The sequence below is a fragment of the Chiloscyllium plagiosum genome, chromosome 30 (assembly GCF_004010195.1).
Source record: "Chiloscyllium plagiosum isolate BGI_BamShark_2017 chromosome 30, ASM401019v2, whole genome shotgun sequence".
NCBI classification, from domain to species: Eukaryota; Metazoa; Chordata; class Chondrichthyes; order Orectolobiformes; family Hemiscylliidae; genus Chiloscyllium; species Chiloscyllium plagiosum.
In genome coordinates this window covers 44,373,294-44,395,655 of record NC_057739.1, presented here as the reverse complement: position 1 = coordinate 44,395,655, position 22,362 = coordinate 44,373,294, and the positions used below count along the sequence as shown (strand labels likewise).

Here is a 22,362-nt window from a genome sequence, read left to right as displayed (position 1 = left end):
AACCTATCACCTCCATCCCCATTCACCTATTGTACTCTTTTTTTTTGCTACCTTTTCCCTAGCCCCCCCCATTTATCTCTCTACCCTGAAGGCTTCCTGTCTGTATTCCTGATGAAGGGCTTTTGCCCGAAATGTTGATTTTCCTGCTCCTCGGATGCTGCCTGACCTGCTATGCTTTTTCAGCACCACTCTGATCTAAACCCTTGGAAGAGGCTTCATAGTAAGATTTTCAGCAACTAGGAGGAAGTGAGGACTGTAGATGCTCGAGAGTCAGAGCCAAAAATTATGGTGTTGTGCAAGCACAGCATCTGAAGATTAGGAGAGTTCCCCACCCCTCCATTTATCTCAGCCTTCTTCCCCTTTCTCATTCTTTATGCCCAAAATGTTGACTTTCCGGCCCTTCAGATGCTGCCTTGACCTGCTGTGCTTTTCCAGTGCCACATTGTTTGACAAGTAAATAAAGGGTGACTGGCTTATGTGCTGTTATTTAAGCAACCCTCAGTGAAAGATGCCTTAGAACACGAGCTATTGTTGCCTTTTCCCCCAAAGAGATGAACAGGGAAACATGGAAGGGATGGGAGGGAGGCTGAATGGATGGTTCGGTCAAATGAACCAGCAGAGGCAGGACTGGTCGAATAGCCTTTTGAACCCTCCCCCAGCACCATCAAGTGAATTGGAATCCTCCAGCCAGCAGGGGGGGGAGGAAATAGTCTGAAGAATCCCTAAATGCAGCGAGATTCATCTTTCCCCTCCTGTGTGCTGTTCATTTAAATATCAGCCGTGGGGAGGCTACAGTTACAAGAGGAGTAAAATAGATACATATTTGATACAAAGGCTTGTGTAATAACATTGGGAAAGCTTCAGGCAAAACTTAGGAACTGAATGGGGTTTATATATTTGTTTTTAAATCACTTTTTTTAGGGGTCTAGGCGAACCAAAGAAAATAAAAAGTTTTTGAAGGAGTTAAGAGAAGCGGCCCGGAGGATGTGGCAGGTGTTGGTGCCTCCGCTGTTGGTGTGGCTGCTGCCTGCCGTGAGCGGCCACAACGCCAGCCAGGAGGAGAGAAGTTCCCGAGATGAGCTCTTACTGTGCAGATCATGCGGCTTCGAGGTGGCCGCCAGCCGGGACCTCAAGTTCGTGGCCAGCGCCCTGGCTTTAGCCCAGCGTAACGACACGGTGATCGGCGAGCGCAGGGTCCCGGTGCAGCTTTTCCAGAACCCCCAGGGACTTCGCTTCCAGGTACTCACTTTCAAGAAAGCCGCTGTACACAGACACTGGCCGGCGGAGGAGCAGTTCTCCTGGTTCCCTGGACACTCTTGGACAGTGGCAACGTGTCCCAGGTGCCATAATCACTTAGGTTTGTTTACGTTCGTTTCATTATCGATATTTACCACTTTTGAATTAGAATCCCCACAAGGTCACGCCAACCCTCCGAAGAGTAACCCACCCCCGACTAATGCACCTAACAACTATGGACAATTTAGCGTGGCCAGTTCACCTGGATTGTGGGAGGAAACCGGAACACCCGGAGGAAATCCACGCAGAGAATGTGCAAACTCCACACAGATAGTCGCCCAAGGCTGGAATTGACCCTGGCGCTGTAAGGCGGCAGTGCTAACCACTGAGCCACTGTACCCCTGACTAATGCACCTAATTGCACAAAGTGTTAGGTATGGCAAATTCACCTAACCTGCACATCTTTTGGACTGTGGGAGGAAACCAGAGCACCGGGAGGAAACCCACACGTAGACATGGGGAGAATGTGCAAATACCATGCAGACAGTCGGCTGAGGCTGGAATCGAATCTGGGTCCCTGGCACTTTTTCCTCTCACCTTAAAATTATGCTTCTAGTTTTGAACTCTCCATCCTCGGGAAAAGACCTTTGTTATTCACCTTATGTGCTCCTAATTTTATAAACTTCAATCCAGTCACCCATCAACCTCCTATGCTCCAAGGAAAGAAGTCACTTCCTTCCCCTTCCTGGACCTCTCCATCTCCATTAATGACGACTGACTTGACACTGACATTTTTTACAAACCCACCGACTCCCACAGCTACCTGGATTACACCACGTCCGACCCTACCTCCTGCAAAAATGCCCTCCTGTATTCCCAATTCCTCTGCCGTATCTGCTCCCAAGAGGACCAGTTTCACCACAGAACACACCAGATGGCCGCCTCCTTTAGAGACCGCAATTTCCATTCTGTCGTGGTTAAAGATGCCCTCCAACACATCTCGTCCACATCCTGCACCTCTGCCCTCAAACCCCACCCCTTCAACTGTAACAAGGACAGAACACCCCCCCCCCCCCCCGTGCTCACCTTCCAACCTACTAACCTTCGCATAAACCACATTATCTGACGACATTTCCGCCACCTCCAAACGGACCCCACCACCAGGGATATATTCCACTTTCCGCAAAGACCATTCCCTCCGTGACTACCTGGTCAGGTCCACAAACCCCCCAACAATCCACCCTCCCTTCCTGGCACCCTCCCCTGCCACCGTAAGAATTGCAAAACTTGCACCCACACCACCTCCATCCAAGGCTCCAAAGGAGCCTTCCACATCCATCAAAGTTTTACGTGCACATCCACTAATATCATTTATTGTATCCTTTGCTCCCAGTGCGGCCTCCTCTACATTGGGGAGACTGGACACCTCCTAGCAGAGCGCTTTAGGGAACATCTCTGGGACACCCACACCAATTAACCCCACCGCCCTGTGGCCCAACATTTCAACTTCCCCTCCCACTCTGCCGAGGACATGCAGGTTCTGGGTCGCCTCCACCGCAGCTCCCTCACCACCCGACACCTAGAGGAAGAACGCCTTATCTTCCACCTTGGAACACTTCAACCCTAGGGCATCGATGTGGAATTCACCAGTTTTCTCATTTCCCCTTCCCCCACCTCACCCCAGTTCCAACCTTCCAGCTCAGCACCGTCCCTATGACCTGTCCGACCTGCCTATCTTCTTTTCCACCTATCCACTCCACTCTCCTCTCTGACCTATCACCTTCATCCCCACCCCTGTTGTACTCTTTGCTACTTTCTCCCCACCCCCACCCCGCTCTCAGATTATCTCTCCACCCTGCAGGCACCCTGCCTCTATTCCTGATGAAGGGCTTTTACCTGAAATGTCGATTTTCCTGCTTCTCGGATGCTGCCTGACCTGCTGTGCTTTTCCAGCACCACTCTAATCTTGGCCCAAGGAAAAAAAGTCCTAGCTTTTCCTTATAACTCAAACACTCCAGTGTGTTATAGCATCCTTGTAAATCATCTTTGCACTCTTTCCAATTTAATAACACACCCTATAGCAGGGTGACCAGAACTGTACGCAGTGCTCCAAAAGTGGCCTCACAAATGTCCTGGACAACCACAACATGATATTGCAGCTCATATGCTTCAACCAATGAAGGTATGCTTGCCAAACAGCACTTTCACCATCCTGTCCCTCTGTGATGTCACTTTCAAGGAAGTATGTACCTGATCCCTTAAGTCTCTCTATTCAACAACACTTCCCATGTCTCTACCATTAACTGTGCAAGTCCTGCCCATGTTTGTCTTACCAAAATGCACTACTTCACACTTAAGTAAATTAAACCCCACCTGCCACTTCTTTGCTTATTGGCCCAGTTGATCAAGATTCTGTTGTACTCTTATATAACCTTCTTCACTGTCCACTATAACCACCGATTTTGGTGTCATCTGCAAACTTAGTAACCATGCTTCCTATTTTCTCATTGAGAATGTTTATAAAGAAGCAAGAGTTGGCTTGGATATTGAGGCTGAAGAGGTAGTAATGGGGAAAACTAAGAAATAATCAGGACCCGAAATGAGAAAACTGGTGAATTCCACATCAATCTTCACAGTGGATGACACCAGTAGCATACCAGAATTTCAAGGGTGTCAGGGGGCAGAGAGAGGTGAGTGTCGTGGCCAACACTAAGGAGAAGGTGCTGGGGAAGCTGGAAGGTTTGAAAGTGGATAAATCACCCAGATCAGATGGATTACACGCCTGAATTCTGAAGGAGATGGCTAAATAAGATTAGAGCCTCTGGTGTTATAGACAAGATTAGAATAGATGAAGGGCTTTTACCCAAAACGTTGATTTTCCTGCTTGGATGCTGCCTGGCTGGCTGTACTTTTGTAGCACCACACTCTTGGTTCTAATGTCCAGCATTTGCAGTACTCGCTTTCACCCAGGATAGAGGATTGACTGACAGGCAGACGGAAGGCAGGGAGTGGGGTTAAGGGGTCTTTTTCAGGATGGTAACCTGTGATTAGTGGAGATCTGCACGGATCAGTGTTGGAACCACAGCCATTTCCTTTGTCCATATTATTAACGTACAATGGGATGGAGGGCAAACTAAGTTCACAGGTGACAAAGTTAGCTGGAAGGACAGGTAATGTTGAGGAAGCAGGGTGGCTGCAGAAGTTCTTGGATAGGCTAGGAGAGTGGGCAAAGAAGTGGCAGATGGAATACAATGTGGGAAAGTGAGTTATACACTTTGGTAGAAGTGTGTAAATTATTTTCTAAATGGGGAACGGCTTTGGAAATTTTGAAGTAGGGAGTCCTAATTCAGGATTCCTTTCAGGTTAACATGCAAGTTCATTTGGCAGTTAGGAAGTTAAGTGTAATGTTAGCATTAATTTCAAGGGCTAGAGATGTACTGCTAGGCTGTATAAAGTTCTGGTCAAACTTCATATGGAATATTGTGTGCAGTTTTGGGCTGGTATCGAAGGATGGATGTGCTGGCAAAGGATGGGTTCATAAGAAAAATGTGATAAAGGACTTATCACAAGGAATTGTGGATAACTCTGGGAATGTACTTGATAGAGTTTAGAAGGATGAGGGGGGATCTTGAAATGTAGAATATGAGGGGCCTAGATAGGGTGGAAATGAAAATGTTTCCATTGAGAGAGTCTAGGACCTGGGGGTACACCCTTAATGTGAGGGGATGACTCTTTTTTTGAATTGAGATGAGGAGGAATTTGTTCAGAGTGGTTAATCTGAAAAATCATTGCAGAAGGCTGTGGAAGTCAAGTCATTGAGTGTATTCAAGACATAAATAGCCTCTTGATTACGAAGGAGATCAAAAGTTATAAAGAGAAGGCAGGAAGATGGGGCTAAAAAAAATGTATTAGCCATGATAAAATGGTGTAGTAATCATGATGGGCTGAATGGTCTAATTCTGCTCCTACATTATGGTATTACAACAAATTCCCTCTATTTGTGCTTTTCAGGTGATGGAAAGGTTGGATGAGTCCCTGGGTACAGAAGTCCCTGGGTACAGAAGTCCCTGTTTGTAACTGAAGTATTAATGTTGCTGGTCCGTTTAAGTTTCTGATCAAACGTCTTTTAAAAGATGATTAGAATTTCTAAAAGGATAACGAGGGAAGTAATTGGTGGCAGAGGACAGCCAAAAGTGAGAAGGCACATCTTTTAAAATTAGTGTAAGCCTTTGAAATCTAGAATGCCAACCTATACCCAAGTTGATTTTGAAAATTTCAGTTTCAATTTAAGGTTTTACAATTTTCTTTTAACTTTGATTTATTGTCTTGTGTACCCAAGTACAGTGAAAGGCTTTGTTTGCGAACAGCACTGACAAATTATAGTAAGAGTACATAGATCATAGGGTGCTTAGACAGTGAGGTATAAAGATTACACTGCACATAAGATGCACAAAGATAGATCAACATTATTTGAAGTTAGCGGCCAGTTCATTCATCAATCTAATAACAAAAGGGAAGAAGCTGTCCTTGAACCTATTGGTACATGTGTTCAAGCTTCTGTATTTTCTGCCTGATGGAAGAGATTATAGGAGCCTTATTGGGGTGGGCAGAGTCTTTGATATTGGCAGCCTTTCTGCAGCAATGAAGGGTGTAAGTGGAGTCCACGGATGGAATGTTGGCTTCTATGATGGTCTGGGCTGAGCACATAACCTTTTGTAGTCTTACGGTCCTGGGCAGAGCAGTTGCCATAGCAGGCCATTATGCAGCCAGATAGTATGCTTTCTATGGTGCATCTGTAAAAGTTAAAGATCCTTATGGACATGTCAAATTTCCTAAGCTGTCTGACCATTGTATCTGTGGTAAGTCCAGATAAGGTGGTCAGTTAAACGAACAATCAGGAAACCAGGGAGTTGAGCTGTACGTCATCTGTGATTTCTTAAAAATGTACTTGAGTTCCTATGTTAAACTTAAGATCCCACCACAAGCTATTTCCTGATTCTACCCTTTTCCAACCTCTTTGCTTCATTTGACTCTGAGCTGAGTTCTGATCCTGTATTCTTTATCAGCAAGACTGTCTACTTTTGTCTGCCAAACTCATTTTTATTTTTTAAAACTTAAATTTTTACTATTCCAATGCTTTGGCTGAGCTCATCCAAAATTCTGTGGCCGACATGTAACACCACACCCTGTCATACTGGTCCACAATGTTCTCCTGCATTCCTTATTGGGCTTATTCACTTTGGCTTTCAATCCACCAATGTCTCCTTTTTCAAAAAAAAAAATCCTCTTCTGTTCAAAATATCTCTTCAACCTATTGCTGTAACCTGATTCAACCCTTTCAGATCTATGCATTTCCCCTCTGCCTGATTACACAATTCCCCATGTATTTGGTCCCAATGTTGGCAGCTGTGACTTCAATGTTCTAGGCATAAGCTCTGGAAATTCATTTCCTAAACATTGCTCGTTTTTAATACTACTTAAACCCTATTTGACTAGGCCATTGAAACCTTTAATGTTTTCTCCTTTAGCTCAGTTTTACTGACCTTTGAAACATTGGAATATTTAAGGCACATTTTATAACGCGTGATAAGTTTTGTCTATTCACCCTACGTTTGGATTTTTTTCAACAGGTTGGTCATTTCAGCCCAGCATCTGGCCTCAGCATGTTACAGATGAAGAGTTTGAGGATTCAGATGAGACATTTGTTGCACTGATAATAGACAGACTCCTCCAGGAGAATATTGCTGCAACACTTCTCATGGTACCCAAGTCCTACCGGAGTTGAAATCAAACCTATTTTTTGTATAGAAATAAAAATATTTATAACTAATACCTATATCTTCACTTTATGAAATGTACTCAATTTATATGCATTCTTCAAGTTTGAATGCTGGGAAAGGGAATTAGCACCCTAAGGTGTGGCACCAATGCGCTTTTGCATAAGACTTAAGCTTGATCTGGGTTTTGTGATTGTGACTTTCCAATGTTTCCACTTTTGTTGAATATTGCCAACTCAGTAATTGTCTGCACCCATAACAAGGATCTGTGGCTCATTTTGTTGTGGCTGAAAAATCATCAGTATCTTCTGTTTCAAGTATTAAACCGTATAGACCAAATTACGTCGACCACAGTAAATCCAGTTTCTATGATTAAAATCTTGCAGAAACTGCAGGTGCATAAAGTACCACCACCTAAACTAAGCGTGACCAGGATAAAATGATACCAAGGTAAAAACAATGACTGCAGATGCTGGAAACCAGATTCTGGATTAGTGGTGCTAGAAGAGCACAGCAGTTCAGGCACCATCCAAGGAGCTTCGAAATCGACGTTTCGGGCAAAAGCCCTTCATCAGGAATAAAGGCAGTGAGCCTGAAGTGCGGAGAGATAAGCTGGAGGAGGGTGGGGAGAAAGTAGCATAGAGTACAATAGGTGAGTGGGGGAGGGGATGAAGGTGATAGGTCAGGGAGGAGAGGGTGAAGGAGATAGGCAGGTAGGACAAGTCCAGACAAGTCATGGGGACAGAGCTGAGCTGGAAGTTTGGAACTAGGGTGAGGTGGGAGAAGGGGAAATGAGGAAACTGTTGAAGTCCACATTGATGCCCTGGGGTTGAAGTGTTCCGAGGCGGAAGATGTGTTCTTCCTCCAGGCATCTGGTGGTGAGGGAGCAGCGGTGAAGGAGGCCCAGGACCTCCATGTCCTTGGCGGAGGGGGAGTTGAAATGTTGGGCCACGGGGCAGTGTGGTTGATTGGTGCGGGTGTACCGGAGATGTTCCCTAAAGCGCTCTCCTAGGAGGCGCCCAGTCTCCCCAATGTAGAGGAGAGCGCATAGGGAGCAACGGATACAATAAATTATATTAGTGGATGTGGAAGGCTCCTTTAGGGCCTTGGATAGAGGTGAGGGAGGAGGTGTGGGCGCAGGTTTTCCAGTTCCTGCGGTGGCAGGGGAAAATGCCAGGATGGGAGGGTGGATTGTAGTTGAAGCTGCCTGAACTGCTGTGCTCTTCCAGCACCACTAACCTAGAATGATACCAAGGAGACCCAGAGGTGTGTTAACATCTCTGAACAGTTTGATAAGAAACTGTCTCCATCTTAAGAGAAAAGAACAGGATCGACTGATGTTTAGGTAAAAGTAGTAGTTTTAGTACTCCTCTGCAACCTTATTGCAGAGGGCTTTCATAGCACAATGGTAATATCCTCACCTTTTGCCAGAAGACCCACCTGCTCCAGAAGGAAGTAAATGCATATCTGAACAGGTGCTTAAAAATATCTATAACTACCAGTTTGAGGGTTCATGGAAAGGCTGTGTTAAAGTCCATCCTGCCACAGAGGTGTCCGAACAGGCTGAAATAGTTAAATATCCCTCAGAGTAAAAGTAATTAATGTTGTCTACCATTAATGTTGCATTGAAATACCTCAACTTTTTTTCTGAATGGAGTCTGTACTAAACACTACCACATTTTGAATATTGTAATTCAAGTATTTGAATTACACTTCAATAAGTTTAACCAAATAATACACTTAGATTTAATACCATTCATTTCAGTGTACAATCTCATTCAAAACTAAATTAAATCCTAGACGCAGACGTTAGAAAATCTCAGTGCACCAGGAATTGTCTGTAAACGCCTAACTAATATTAAACTGCACATGCATCAAATTTTGCCAGAGGAACAGTTGTTCTGAAATGGCTTAATTTCTTAAAACCTATCTTTTCACTAGCCTGAATGGTTAGTTCACCTCAAAAAAAAGATCAAATAGTCAATGACAACTACAAAGTGTCAATACCATCTCAGTATCAGTAAGCATTCCTGTGGTAATGGCAATTTATAATGTTCCATTTACATTGTCACATCCCATAATATATTGTATCATGCTAAAATTTTTAGAAATATCCAAAAGCCTATTAAATGCTAACTGCTTCATTTCTGTTGGATGAGATTAAATCAATATTTGTATTGGCAATACACTTCCAAATGTACACAACAAGCAGTAAAGACAATACACAGCACTATGGCAAAACATGTATACAAACTTTATTGTAGATAACAGTAAAGACAGATTGATGAGAACCAATTTAATTTAAAAAAAAAACAAAGTTCAAGATGAAGTCAGGACACCTTCGGCTGCCATGTCAAACAAAACCCAATACATTTAAAGATCAAGTGTCTATAAATCCAATTAAACATTCTCAAATGTGGTTTATAGACATCATGCTCTCCAAAACATTGCCAAGCAAAGCGATGGCTTAGCCAGATCCCATTATCAGGACAATTATGTAAGCAAAAACCAAATAAACTAAACTACAGCTCTGGTTATACTCATTAGGCTTCTTGTATACCATCATTCTTTTTAGACGGAAGTGTTCAGGTCTGTTATTACTAGTTTAAGGAATCACATGCCTTATGCTTGCATTGCTGGTGGTAGAATTATTAGTCATTCCATCAATTTGCCAAAAGAAAAATGGCATGGTTGGTACCAGTCAGCTATCTTTTTGCATCCCAAGGAGGGCTTCCCAGCCACAACTCAATTCAGTTTCTTTGCCTCTACCGGAGTGGCAAGAATACATCAAAAAACAAAGGACTTGCTCAGGAGAATGTATTTCTCCAAGTGAAAACATGCAAAATGTACAATTCCCTCTCACGAAGACACACTAATCTTAAAACACCAGGTGGAACTGAAGAATTGCATTTATGAAACAACAGTATTCATGAGCTGCTCAGGTTATACTGAAATCTAATGGAATACTGGAGAAGATTTAGATACGAAAATCTCTGAAGTTTGCAGCAATCAACTACCAGTGTTAACTAGGACGAGTATATTTAATCAATTTATTACACCATTCTGGCAAGGCTCAGGATCAAGAGGTAAAATGTTTAGCAATATCATAATGCCTATTCATCACTGGTAATAGATAAAGAAAGATGGCACCATTATCCATTCACAGCAACTGCAAAATCCCAAAAGTAACTGAAAACAATTCAAGTTGGTGGGAGTTAAAGCAAAATATTACAAAAAGGAATCCAACTCAAATTCTTAAACAGCATCAAGAAAGAGTTAACGAAAATGGGAGAAGCTCATAAATCAAGGAACACAGTTGTAATCAGGCCAACGTCTTTCTTTGTACAATAGCATTCGAACGAGGTCACAGTTTAGTATAATCAGTACAAATTCTGGAAAGATCAGAAAAGCAATTGAACATGAAATAGGAACAAAAGCGTACAGTAAATACTACAAGTAGCACTGAATGGGATACCGACACCCAACCTGTCAAAAAAAGGTGAGGCAATAGATCCCATATCCTCAAAAGCTAATTGCAATAAACTGGTTATGCCACAATCTCATTCCTAATAGAAAGGAGCCAGAATGGAATAAAATAGCACAACCTATTTTGAACGACCAGAAATATGATGAATTTGCAAGAGTTGCGCCAAATCCATTGCACACCAATAATTATAAAATGTAATAATTACACAAGAGTCTAACTTTGTGGCAGGCTTTTAAAAATTCAGTTGATTATATACACACATATCACTATATTTTTGGTGCTAAATGTGTAGCATTTATGGCAGACCCCGGTTGCAAAGAAAATGTCATCAGTTCAATGGATGTTTTGCAACTACTGCCAGGACAATATATACATTATATACCAACTTATAGAATTTAGGAACTAGAGGCAAAATAAATCAAGTGCAATTTTGGTAGTTAAAAGCAAGCCTACAAACAGTCCATAAAATGTGTGGTATTCAAATTTAAACAAGCACTTACAATGCAACACTGGACCCAGACCCAAATCATTGAAGGAGAACACCAAGTTCTCAGGGTTGCAATTTGCCTTTTGTAATTACAATCTCATTTCCAATAAATACAGAACGGATCTCTAATTATTACAAACTCAGTAGCTTCTAGAACATCACAAACAACTCCGACGATTTGTTCCTTGATACTTGTAGCACTTAAATTTGTGTACATATTAGAGTTGTTACAATTTGGTCTCAATTTTGACACTGAAGCATTTACCTCAGGTCTGTACAATTTCCATCCCCATCAACCATTTACCAAAAATAACCATTCTAGATTGGTTGCAATTAAGTCCACAAAACATCCCAGATTAAAAGCAAACTCACCACGCACTTTTTGTGTACACATTTAGTTTTATTGTAACAAAGCAACTTGTACACTCTAACGTTTAAAACGGAGCAATTTTCCTTTCCAGTGAAACAAAAAAATTACATTAGAGAGTGTAGATTCCAATAAGATTCTACAGATTGTTACTCCTCCATCTGCCGTGGGGTTCAAATCGATTAATATTTAAAAGTTTGGTTGCACGGATGTTGTATCAATATACAATGCATCAACATGCTAAGTACAGCCAGTCCTCAAAATACCCAATAAACCCACCCATTAGAACCCAACCATCTGCATCTACCCTAGGTGTTCAGTGACACCCATTTGTTACAAGAGAGAAGAAAACAAAGGACTTGATGGTAACTGCTAATTCTCCACATCACATGGAAACACAGTGTAATCTCTGGGCCAGAACAGGTAGGAAAAAAGCCTATTCAAAATTATCTATAATCACAGCACAAAGGCAGAAAATAGTTCTGGGCTTCCAGCAGAGGGATGGGTGGATGTGGGAGGGTGGGGTGGGGCTTAAAATAAAAAGTAAAAAAAAATACAATCACATTACTACAGAAGATGTGTGCTGATCAGCTGGCGCTAGGAGAATTCATATCAGTTCACGGAAATGGCAGAGAGAGATTGCCACTGTTGTTTGCGCATGTAACTCATCCCAATTGTGTATAATGGTTTAAGGACCTCAGGAGAGCAAGGAAACTGAGCACAAAAAGACAGCAACTTGCTCCCAGGGACTAAAGAAAAAAAGTAGAGGTGAATATCAACAGCAACCAGATCAGTCGTCTTCGCCTTCCTCCTCCTACAAATAATATGGAAAACAAAAAGGTTAGTACAAAATAGCTGGATGTAAATAAAATACAAATCAGAACTGTAAGTGTGTTCCTCCACAACTATTAACAGCTATGCATATTACAGGTGCAAAATCTTTTGCCCAAAAAGTGTTAAATTTCAGTTTTCTTCTGCATGACATTTGTAAATTTAATAGGAACCACACATATTGAACAAATCTTAAAGCACCCTCCCATTTTATATTTAACCAAAATGATGATCTTCCCCTTACATGGATTTGCAAGACAACTCTTGTATCCTATAAGGATACACTGGTGGCCAAATCTTGTTTTGGAAAAGCATTGAAGAAAGTCAGACTTGTGAAAAAAGAAATTTGAACAGATTCAAGATTTGAGGCAACCGCCTACAAGACAGAAGTTAGCCCATCAAATCTGCTCCAATGAGATCATGGTGAATACTCTTATTGATGCAGAGAGATCAGCCATTTCCCATTTGGGGAATAAAGACAAAGTTAGCCAGAAGCATTTTAAAGGTTCCGCATATATGTTACCACACCTGGGCTGGGAGTTAAAAATGAAAACACTTGCCTCGGCTTCTTCTCCTTCCTCCTCCTCTTCTTCGTCCTCCTCTTCACCCTCTTCATCCTCATCTCCTTCTTCATCGATATCCTCCAATCCTTCTTCTTCCTCCTCATCTTCATCCTCCTCCTCACCATCACCTTCTTCATCTTCCATATCAGGAACCTAGCAAGACAACATCATAATGATACTTTTTGTCAAAGAGTGCATGCATGTTAAAGCTCCTCAGCATAGTGTTTGAACTTCTAAGTGAGAGTCACATATGGTCTTCAAGCACCAGGGCAAAAATGAATTCATTAAAATGACATGGGATTGCTAAACAAAAAAAATCTGCTGCACACAAGATTAAGATTCCTCCAAAACTGCTACAGAATGCCAAATGAGTGAAGATCTGACACATACAAAATCAACAGTATATCAAGCTATCTGGCATTAACTATAATGCATCTTTACAACTAACAATTATAAAGCAATAGAACTCCCAAAAAAGGTAAAATAATTAACATCACCCCCTTCTGGGATTTCAGCCTGGCTGCTCAATAGCATGGAGCCAGTTATAATACCCACACATTCGCTCCTTTGTGTGGAAAGAAATACTGAACTTCCCACAAAGTGATACAATCACTAATGAAGGTGAATGCCCACATCCCTTACACCAAAATCAGATGTCATGTCATAAGTTTGCACACCTAATATGGGATACTCACTAAATAGTACTGCAGTGGGTTTGGCCAGATATCATCCTTGATGACCTCTCCCAGTTCATCTGCACCTGCATCCGAGTGATCGGTAAACCAAGTAAAGAAGCTTTCTGGCTCTTCATGCTGTCGCTTCCTGCCTGCTTTAGTCTGCGACTGGCTGGAGCGCTTTGTCAGGTCCTTGAAATAATGCAAATGTTCAGTTGTGTAGGATTGGGAAGATGTGTAATTATAAGTGTTCAACAAAACATTTAGGTACATAATGCTAGACTTAGCATTATGTTCATTTAGGTACATAATTGAACTTATAGTGGCTTAAGTTCAATTTTGAAAATTAAAATTCCCTTCAAAGACAACAAAGATGCAACCAAACACATTATATCACAGAATTTAAGTGTTGAGAAAATCTTGAAGAATTCCAATGTTAATCTGATCAGGTTTTACCTAGTAACTGTTGCAAAGATAACATTTAGCAGAATATTGGCAATCAGGCTTTCCCAAGAACAGTAAAATTGAAGAAAGAGGAACAAAGAAGGATAAATAAACTTCACCATGAGAGCATTATAAAGCTAATTTTCACAGTATAGCCAAATGAACTCAACAGATATGGGACTGAAATGTCTGATATGCATAGCTCAGTACCTAGCAGATTCAAAGAAGTGGAAGATTTCTATTCAAATCTAATGAACACCAATTATTTGGCAACTAAATTATTGCAAAGTATTATAATACATAGAGGGGAAAAAACACACTGCAATGAATGTCAATGAGATACAAATTTAAATCTTTTCCATGCAATGTTAACTGAACAGATATTTTTTAATTGAATGCAAATGAATCACATCAATTTGGATAGACTCAAATTTTACATAGAAACAAACCAAGGCTGGTCAACACTTAAAATCCATCTACCAATTAAGATCTAGCTCAACTCTAAAGCAGTTACCAAATAACTGCTCAAAGTCACACTACTGCTTTCATCACCTTACAGCGAGGCTTTGAAAAGAACTGTAACAAACATATCGGGATGCACCTACACTTCTCTGAGCTAAATTAGGGAATAATGAAGTACCAAGTCACAAGACCCACTGAGACTTTTCAGGTTGGATAAAGGTAGGAACAGGTGTACGGCATTCAGTCCCTTGAGCCTATTCCATCATTCAATTAGATCACAACAGATAGAGAGGTATAACTTTTAAGGAACCAAGCTAACAAAACTCCGAGTTAACTGTTAATAATTTGCAGACCCAACAGCATTCTTACAAAATCCCAGCTTTCCATTACCCCTTGTGCAAACTGTTGCCTGACATCACCTAACTCATGTAAATCTAGTTCTCTTTCAATGTAACTGCAAGATCACATATCTTTAAAAAATAAACAGAAGCACCCTTGAGATTGAAAACAGTCTGGTAGTTCATATTCAGCTATTAATCCTACCTTTCCTGCCTTCCATTTGATCTCTGTTGATTTTGAAGATGGGTCTCCATTTTCATTCAGATGAAATTCTTTGGACAGAACTTTATTATCAAAGTATGGGTTCTCATCAAAATACTGAAAATAAAAACCACACATCAGTTTGTCTTCATTGTTAGCGTGACTAAGAGTAAAGAAACTTGGGTTGAAGTTCCTGAAAAAAAGCTGTTTGATGTATTTAATTATTTGTGAAATCAAAGAACCTGCCAAAATAGTTACTGTTCATATCCATCCATGATACTCCAATTAGTCAGAAGTGGTCATATAGCATTTAACATTATTCAGAGATTGAAGAGGAGGAAGAAGAATTAAAACAGAGCATTCATCAAACTGCAGGTATTCCAATTTACTTTTACTTGAACAATACTAATTTATACATGTGTACAGAAACAAAACTGGAGAACTGAAATCAGACTAGTTATATTATTCAAGTATATTTTTAATTAAATGTCACAAACTAGGATTTTCTCCAGAGTTTAGTACCGTTCTGTGAATGGGACACGTCTGCCTGTAAATGGCAAGGAAGTTCTTCCAGTAACTTGTTCAACATTTACCCCTCTGCAAGAATCAAAACACATCTACCCAGTTATTTTGCTCTGCTACCCGTGGGGCAATTGTTGTTTCTATTCTTAGTCACTAATTACAAGATTTAGCACCCATTCCTCGGTTGTCAAGATGTTGGGATTCTTGAACTCAAGTGCAAATTGGTTTGCATAGTTTCCAAACTTTTTAAACAATAATTGCTCAATTTATTTTTGGCCAGCTACTCTGGGCCACCCGAAGACACGAAATAGACTAACATTTAACATCTATCAAAAATCAACACTACCCAGGTCAATGGAGGAAGTTAATTGAATTTTTTTAAAAAAGGTTTCTTAGAACAATGCTTTATTTACCCATTTTGCACGAATAGAAAACATGTCACTTAGTGGTCTAACAGGTCAACAGTGTTTCCCCTCCCAAAGTCACGGGTTTAATCTAATTGAGCATGATGGGGGTATTGTCGCTCTATAGTAGCTGTTTGAGGCGAATTAAAACAAGACAACAAGCCAATAAAACAACCCCATATTCAGCCACTGATGGAAAGTACGAGAAATTAACTTAACATATATTGGCATATTAATTTGCACCATATCTTAAATGCTGTCAGTTAAGCTACACAGACCTGGAAATCTGCTGCAAATAATGGTAACAGGTCAATTCCTGAATGGATGTTATACCTCTAATAGACGAAACTGCAAAGATCGATAGGTGATTTGGAAGCACACCACAGCCAAACCCAAGGATATTGAAGCAAACTAAAACCTCTTCATTGGCTTTGTGCAGCTAATTGAATTGACCAATGATTTATAATGACTAAAGTTCAAAAGGTTCTTACAAGAGGCTTTAGGAATAGATAAGAGGTACCAAATTTACAAAAATCACCTGTCTTTGCTATGCATTTTACATATCAGTACACAAAAAGTTTAACAAACCTCAGAGGTTAGCAGTTTTTAAAAACTTCCTATACATATGTTACTTCTCAAAATCTTCCTATACATATATGTTACTTCTCAAAAGACTCCCAAAACAGAGAATGCTAAAAATAAATAGAAATTATCACTCCTACGAACCAAGACATGTTAGAGGCTTGACAGTATGAAATAAGTTGTTCATTTTTGTTTCAGTACTTCAGCCCATAGAACTCATTTGATTTTAAATACCAAATTCAACACATCTGCCAAAGAACAGCATACTTACAAAATCTATTCTATAGCCTGATTTGATATCTTCAAATTCTGTCACCTCCACTCTCGTCAGATAATGCAGCGCCTCCTCATCTTCCTCTCCCAGAAGCGCAGATACTGGAACATATGAACGTAGATGCATAAAATACACTGACTAAAATATTGTATGCAAGAAGCTTCATTTGCAGCCTCAGGTCCACAGACAGTATTGATTAAAGAATGGTCCACATGAAAGGCAATGTACACAAATAGTAGAGCAGTCCATAATTGCTGGATGTGAAAGGAAGGGGTAAAATGAAGAGGCAAAGACACTAGATGCTGCTTGCTATGCTTTTTCATCAGGTGATATATTTCTGAGATTCCAAATTTGAATGTTATGCTGAGCTTTATGTACAATTCTGAAAAATTTAAAGAATATAATGGAAATGAAGGCTCATGGTGCAATGGTAACAACCCTACTCTGCCCCAGAGATGTGTAATTACAAATAGGTTGATTAGATTATCATTGTAAATATTGCTAAAGAATGTAAACACAATGACCACTCTGCTCTTTTCTATCAAGAGCTGAACTATTCCTTCATTCAGAAAAAAGGTAAAAAAAATAGAATTATGGAGTAGGTAGATTCGCTTACTACTCATTAAAATGAATATAAGCACTGCATGTTGTAATTCTAAGCCTTACTAGCTGGACCAATGTTTTCATTTATTTCACTGATGTTTATTGAACCATGCTGCACACAAATTGGCTGTCATCTCCCAACATTACAATGGAGCTAAATCGCACTTCACTGAGAAGGTGCCACAAGTTATTTATTTCATTCACACTTCTGCAAATGCTACTAGTGGAGATCCAAACGACACCATTTAAATTACTCTAAAACTGTCTTACACTACTTACATAGAATTAAGTAGCAAAAGCGCATTTGGAACATAGCAAATAAAGACATTCTATGCTATTTCTAGATAAAGTTGCAACTTATTGTTTACAATTTCAAAATCAAGGAGTACAGTGGAATTATAATTAGACCCCACACATCAAGGTCAATTGGAAATCAGTCCCATTTGGGATGTCAGGTTAATCCTGCATAGAAGGATTAAGTACAGCAGCAAACCCCACACCACATCCACCACAAAAATCAAATAAACATTCGGGTTAACATGTTACTTGTGAATCAAGAAAAGGAAGCAATTGTAGTATACATTTGCACCCACTCTGGGTTTTGCCACAAAATTTATTTCTGTTCAGATATTTCCCATATGACTAAGTTTGAGGGTAAAAGCATTTGTTAAAATAAGGTATAAATAGACAGGAATTTGAACTCCTACTTCATGTATAAAAACAGGATACAATCAAGTATTTAAAGCAGAGCATAAATGACCACATTTGTAATTCCTACTGTTCACAAGCCAATCTCAAAGGAAAAACAGAGCAACGGCTCCAGATGTCATTACCAGCTAAAAACATTTAAAGTGGTAACTATAATTTTGGCTACAAAAAGCACAATCCAGAGGGACCAACACAGCACACATTTTAAAAAATATGCACTTGATTGTTTCAAAACTGTCAAGGTGGTGACTTGCTGTGAAGTCTTTCAAACAGCATTGCATGACCAACATGTGCCCCTAGGGGTCACTGTCAACAGACATGCAACTAGTACTCATTACAATTTCAGCAAAGTTCACAAAAAACTTACCAAGACATTTTGTTACACATTTTGGCAAAGAATATCTAAAATCCGAGTCACAATCACTTCAATTTCTTGGACGTTGATCATTTTCCACATAAGAAGATTCTCTTGTAAGTAAAGATCAAGATCCCTTTCTGTACTATTACCACACACAAGTATTGTTTAAACTAATTTGACCCTTGTCTCAGCTATCAGCTTCATGTGAAAATTCCACATTGCCTAAATTTGTTCTCCCATTTTATTCAACACAGAATATTTATTGAATCACTATCAGCAAAGATTTTCCAACTGAACAATTATTGCATTTAACTGCTCACCTTGTGGGTGGTTGACAAACGTAGTCACCCAAAAGTTGGGGATTTTGGCAATGAGTTCTGACCGCTTCTGGAAGTATGGCTGGCGTAGCTTGTTGTATTTTTGCTCTACTTTCAAAATTTCCTCACTTGCCTGTTCATTCAGTCTAAATGGAAAAGTATTTTTAAAAATTAAGTCAAGAGTTATTCATAGCCTTGTAAAACAGGATGGTGAGAGTTTAACAAAAAAAGCTACAAGTTTGAAACACAAGTTTAATTCTGCATTGACAAACAGATGACTAAATAAGACGACAGCATTTCTGCATACAAGGGGCAGAGAGAAGAACAAAAGGGAAAATGTTTTATCCGTTAGAAACTAACTTGTTCAAAATATTTCTACAAATCCCAGCAGTCATACTTGAGGTCATAATTGTGCTTTTAAGACAGTCTGACTACAAACTAACAACTTAACAGTGAGCTGGGTGCAGTGATTTTTTCCTTCTTCCAATTGCTTGTCCAGAATGCCAATGTCATAACAAACAAGTCAGTTTTCAAATGCAACACAACTAGAATCATTTGTCTCCCAAAGATCCCATTTCAAGGAAAGGATTAATATCAGCAGAAAGATATGGCTGCATCCAAATCTTCAACCAAAGAAATGGGAAACATTTAAAGATTGTTCTAAATCACGAGAGAATAAAACAGGGGAGGAAACTTTGCTACTATTATGCAAAATCCTGGTTAGACCACATCAGAATATAATTCAGGGCACATCTTTGATTGGCCTTGGTAGGAATGCTGAAGATGCACTAGAATACTACTAGCAATCCAAAATGGTAAATCACAAGATTATATCTAAACTAGCCTGTAATCTCCAAGTCAGAGAAAAGGGACAGCACTGACATCACTTGTTGAATTCTATCTGTACACTATCAATGCCCCACAATAGAGAAAGCAGAGGATTTTGACTCTTGGAGTCATCAAGTTCAAATAATTTGGGCAATCCTCAAACCTTTACCATCAACCTCAAAATTTAACACCCCAAGAGAAGATGACCAGATAGAACCTACAAATAGATAAAGCTAGCCAAAAATATTTTGGTAGAAAACATGTGACTATTAATAGTGTAATCCGAACAATATTAACATGTCTTCTCCAAAATCTCAAATATTAACATGTACTGCTACCAATTATAAAGCAGTGCTTTCATCTGTGGATGTCAGCGCAGTATCAAAAAAACAATCTTATAAACACTGTTCTAAGAAACTTGTTACTTTGAAATTACAGAATTTACCTTCAATTTCACCGAATATCCAGTACAGTGTAACAAGTTTCAGGACATCAGAAAATGGCTCATAACACGTGAAACGGTGGAAACTTTTAAACTAAGGGCCACTTCCGCCTAATGCAACATCAAAATTATTGACCTATTTAAAAATGTTTTTCAGATAAAACTTTTAAAGCAAAGCTCAATCAAGCACCCAGGTATTAAAATGCAAAAAACATACATTATTTCCTTTACATTACCTGTCTATTTCATTCTGTACTTCATCAATGTGTTCAATGGCTTCCTGTTGCTCTTTTTCTGTAAATAAAGTTTTCAAAAATCACAGTTAGTGGTTTGCTCAGCATTTATGGTATTTATAACACTTTAAGAACGATAATTGCAGTATGGCCTTCAACTTAAACACTTTTACCTAAACCAAATACCTTGAAAATTTGAAGTCATTAATTGACAGATCCAATTTGGATTTATGGAAACTCAAAAGCAACATTACCAGTTTGAGAATAAGTAGGCAAAAGGTAAAGACACACAAAGAAATTTGTGACCTCTTGATTTAGCACCATTTCATCCAGACTGATGACCTTGGGAAGAAACATTTTATTAAATATTTAAAAAGGCAAGTGGTAAGCTTGGAGGGGCTCCTAATCACATTCTGCAAGTCAACCTACTACAAGTAACAATACTGTTCAGTAATATTTTGCCAGAAAGTTACATTCACATCTCAAAAGTAGATGTAACGAAATGTCATTAAATCCAAGGTATATAAAAAGTCCCTTCCGCTCACCTATTAGTTGAAACTATGAAAACGGTGACAGACCAAGTCATTTGCAAACAGCGTCCAGATTTATTTAGAACTGTAAACGCCTTCGTAACAATTATTGCGAATTTGATGATAGGAGACATCAATAATTCGCCTGCAACCCACGTTTCAGTACCGCTTCCCTTTGTGTTGAATGAACCCCTGCTAAATTATGAGCCGCGTGGTTCCTCCACGAAGGAAGTCGTTGCTTTCAATGCCGACATTCCATTTTGAAATGAATTACATCGAAAACAAACTATTTTTTTCCAAAATTCAGCATTAATGAAAGTTGGCCGTACATCTGCTTTCATTTTATGATTTCATAAGTTTAGTTCATGCAATAATTTTCCATTCAGTTTCCCCTCCTTTCACACGAATAAAACTCTGCAAGTGCATTTAACTTTTCCCTCCAGATTTTGCTGCTTGTTTAAAAAAAGTCTCGATCACAACATTCTGATTCTCAAGAAATGGAAATCATTTAGTTAAAAAGGCTCAAAAACCAAACACGGGCTCACGTAAAAATCGCGTGCACGAGAAGGGTTTTTAGCTGGCATCGCTTGCCTGGAGGGTTTAAATCGTCATACTAGTTTGCAAAAAGGACAGTGGAAAGGTGTCTACAATCCCTTTAACTCTAGGCCGCATGGTTAGGCCTCTTCTCCCCAAGTCCGATGACTCTAAACCGCCCGAGTGATGTTGCTGCTCGCGGGAAGCCCTTGTTCAGACCTGCCTCCTTGCACATCATCCTTACCCGCTCTAGGATTAGCGGGGGGGGGGGGGAAAGAGAGAATGTCTGTGTGCATACACTCGCTTGGGGGTGGGGGTTAAAAGAAATAGGGCATCTCACCTCGGGCCGACGAGCAGGCCGCGGCGGCTCCGTTTCTCTTTCCTGGTATCATGGCGGCCGCCTTACACAATGAGGGAGGAGGAGGAGGAGGTGGTGCAGAAATTCTGTTCCCTCTCTTCTTTTCTCCCCCCCCTCCCTCCCTCCCCTCCTCTAACACACACACTCTCTATGTGGCTTCATAAACATGGCGCCGGAGTGAATGGAGTTACCCTCCCGCGCTGCCTTTCAGCTCCTCTCCAGCCCGACCGAGAGGGGGAGCGTGGGGCCGCCATTCCGCGCACATACACAACACACACACAATATACATACACAGATATACATAACACACTCAACAGAGAGGCCTTCACAAACGCAAGCACGAAAACATATATTTAACCAACAGGCGATTAAAAAAAAACAATCGCTGCACAAAAAAAAACAAATTACCTGAGGTCTCGTCTGCACCATCATGGTTCGAGTTCACCTCTTTTTTACTCATCTTTGTCGCTGGGACCGACATCTTGGAAGAAGGAAAAAAAAGGGGGAAATAAAAAAAAAGGAGAAAAAAATGATTGGAAAAAAAGCCCTGATCCGCGCTTTCTTTCACGAATCTTCCTCTCTCTGTATGTATTTTATTTTTTTTCTCTCCTGCACTCCCCTCACACACACGCTGTCTCTTTCCCCCTCGATGGCTCAGCGGGTCTCGCGCCTCTACCACAGGAGGGGAGGAAAAAAAAACGCTCGCTCGCAGCCGCTCCAGCACGCACGCGCGCTGGCGACCCTCCCCCACATCAGCCACTCCCCCTAGCACGCATGCGCGACGCACGGCCCCTCGCGCCG

At 40.4% G+C, this 22,362-nt stretch overlaps 2 protein-coding genes across 3 annotated transcripts; one reads left to right on the top strand and one right to left on the bottom strand.

Annotated features, from left to right (window-relative positions):
• Nucleotides 1–662: 662 nt before the first annotated feature.
• si:ch211-51h9.7 (uncharacterized protein LOC558400 homolog) lies at nt 663–7,074 on the top strand. Its single transcript, XM_043719747.1, has 2 exons — nt 663–1,357; nt 6,867–7,074. Exons 1-2 carry the CDS (start codon nt 985–987, stop codon nt 7,019–7,021), a joined length of 528 nt encoding a protein of 175 aa, XP_043575682.1. The 5' UTR covers nt 663–984; the 3' UTR covers nt 7,022–7,074.
• Nucleotides 7,075–11,366: 4,292 nt separating this feature from the next.
• Nucleotides 11,367–22,284, bottom strand: LOC122564989 (protein SET). Of its 2 annotated transcripts, none has more exons than XM_043720592.1 (8): nt 21,970–22,284; nt 20,143–20,200; nt 18,640–18,782; nt 16,648–16,751; nt 14,872–14,985; nt 13,444–13,614; nt 12,746–12,901; nt 11,367–12,168 (listed from the first exon to the last, which is right to left on the bottom strand). In XM_043720592.1, the coding sequence occupies exons 1-8, from the start codon at nt 22,040–22,042 to the stop codon at nt 12,145–12,147; spliced, it is 843 nt and encodes a 280-aa protein (XP_043576527.1). In that variant the 5' UTR covers nt 22,043–22,284; the 3' UTR covers nt 11,367–12,144. The 2 variants fall into 2 exon arrangements, with proteins under 2 accessions (XP_043576527.1, XP_043576528.1); XM_043720593.1 differs by lacking the exon at nt 21,970–22,284 and adding an exon at nt 21,544–21,645.
• Nucleotides 22,285–22,362: the final 78 nt, after the last annotated feature.

Coding starts and splice junctions, on each gene's coding strand:
- si:ch211-51h9.7 (XM_043719747.1), top strand. CDS start 985: ATGTGGCAGGTGTTGGTGCCTCCGCTGTTGGTGTGGCTGCTGCCTGCC. Junction 1,358..6,866: donor CAGGTGCCATAATCACTTAG/GTTTGTTTACGT, acceptor TTTTTTCAACAG/GTTGGTCATTTCAGCCCAGC.
- LOC122564989 (XM_043720592.1), bottom strand. CDS start 22,042: ATGTCGGTCCCAGCGACAAAGATGAGTAAAAAAGAGGTGAACTCGAAC. Junction 20,201..21,969: donor TGGTGCAGACGAGACCTCAG/GTAATTTGTTTT, acceptor CTTTATTTACAG/AAAAAGAGCAACAGGAAGCC. Junction 13,615..14,871: donor TCAAATGGAAGGCAGGAAAG/GTAGGATTAATA, acceptor CATTATTTCAAG/GACCTGACAAAGCGCTCCAG.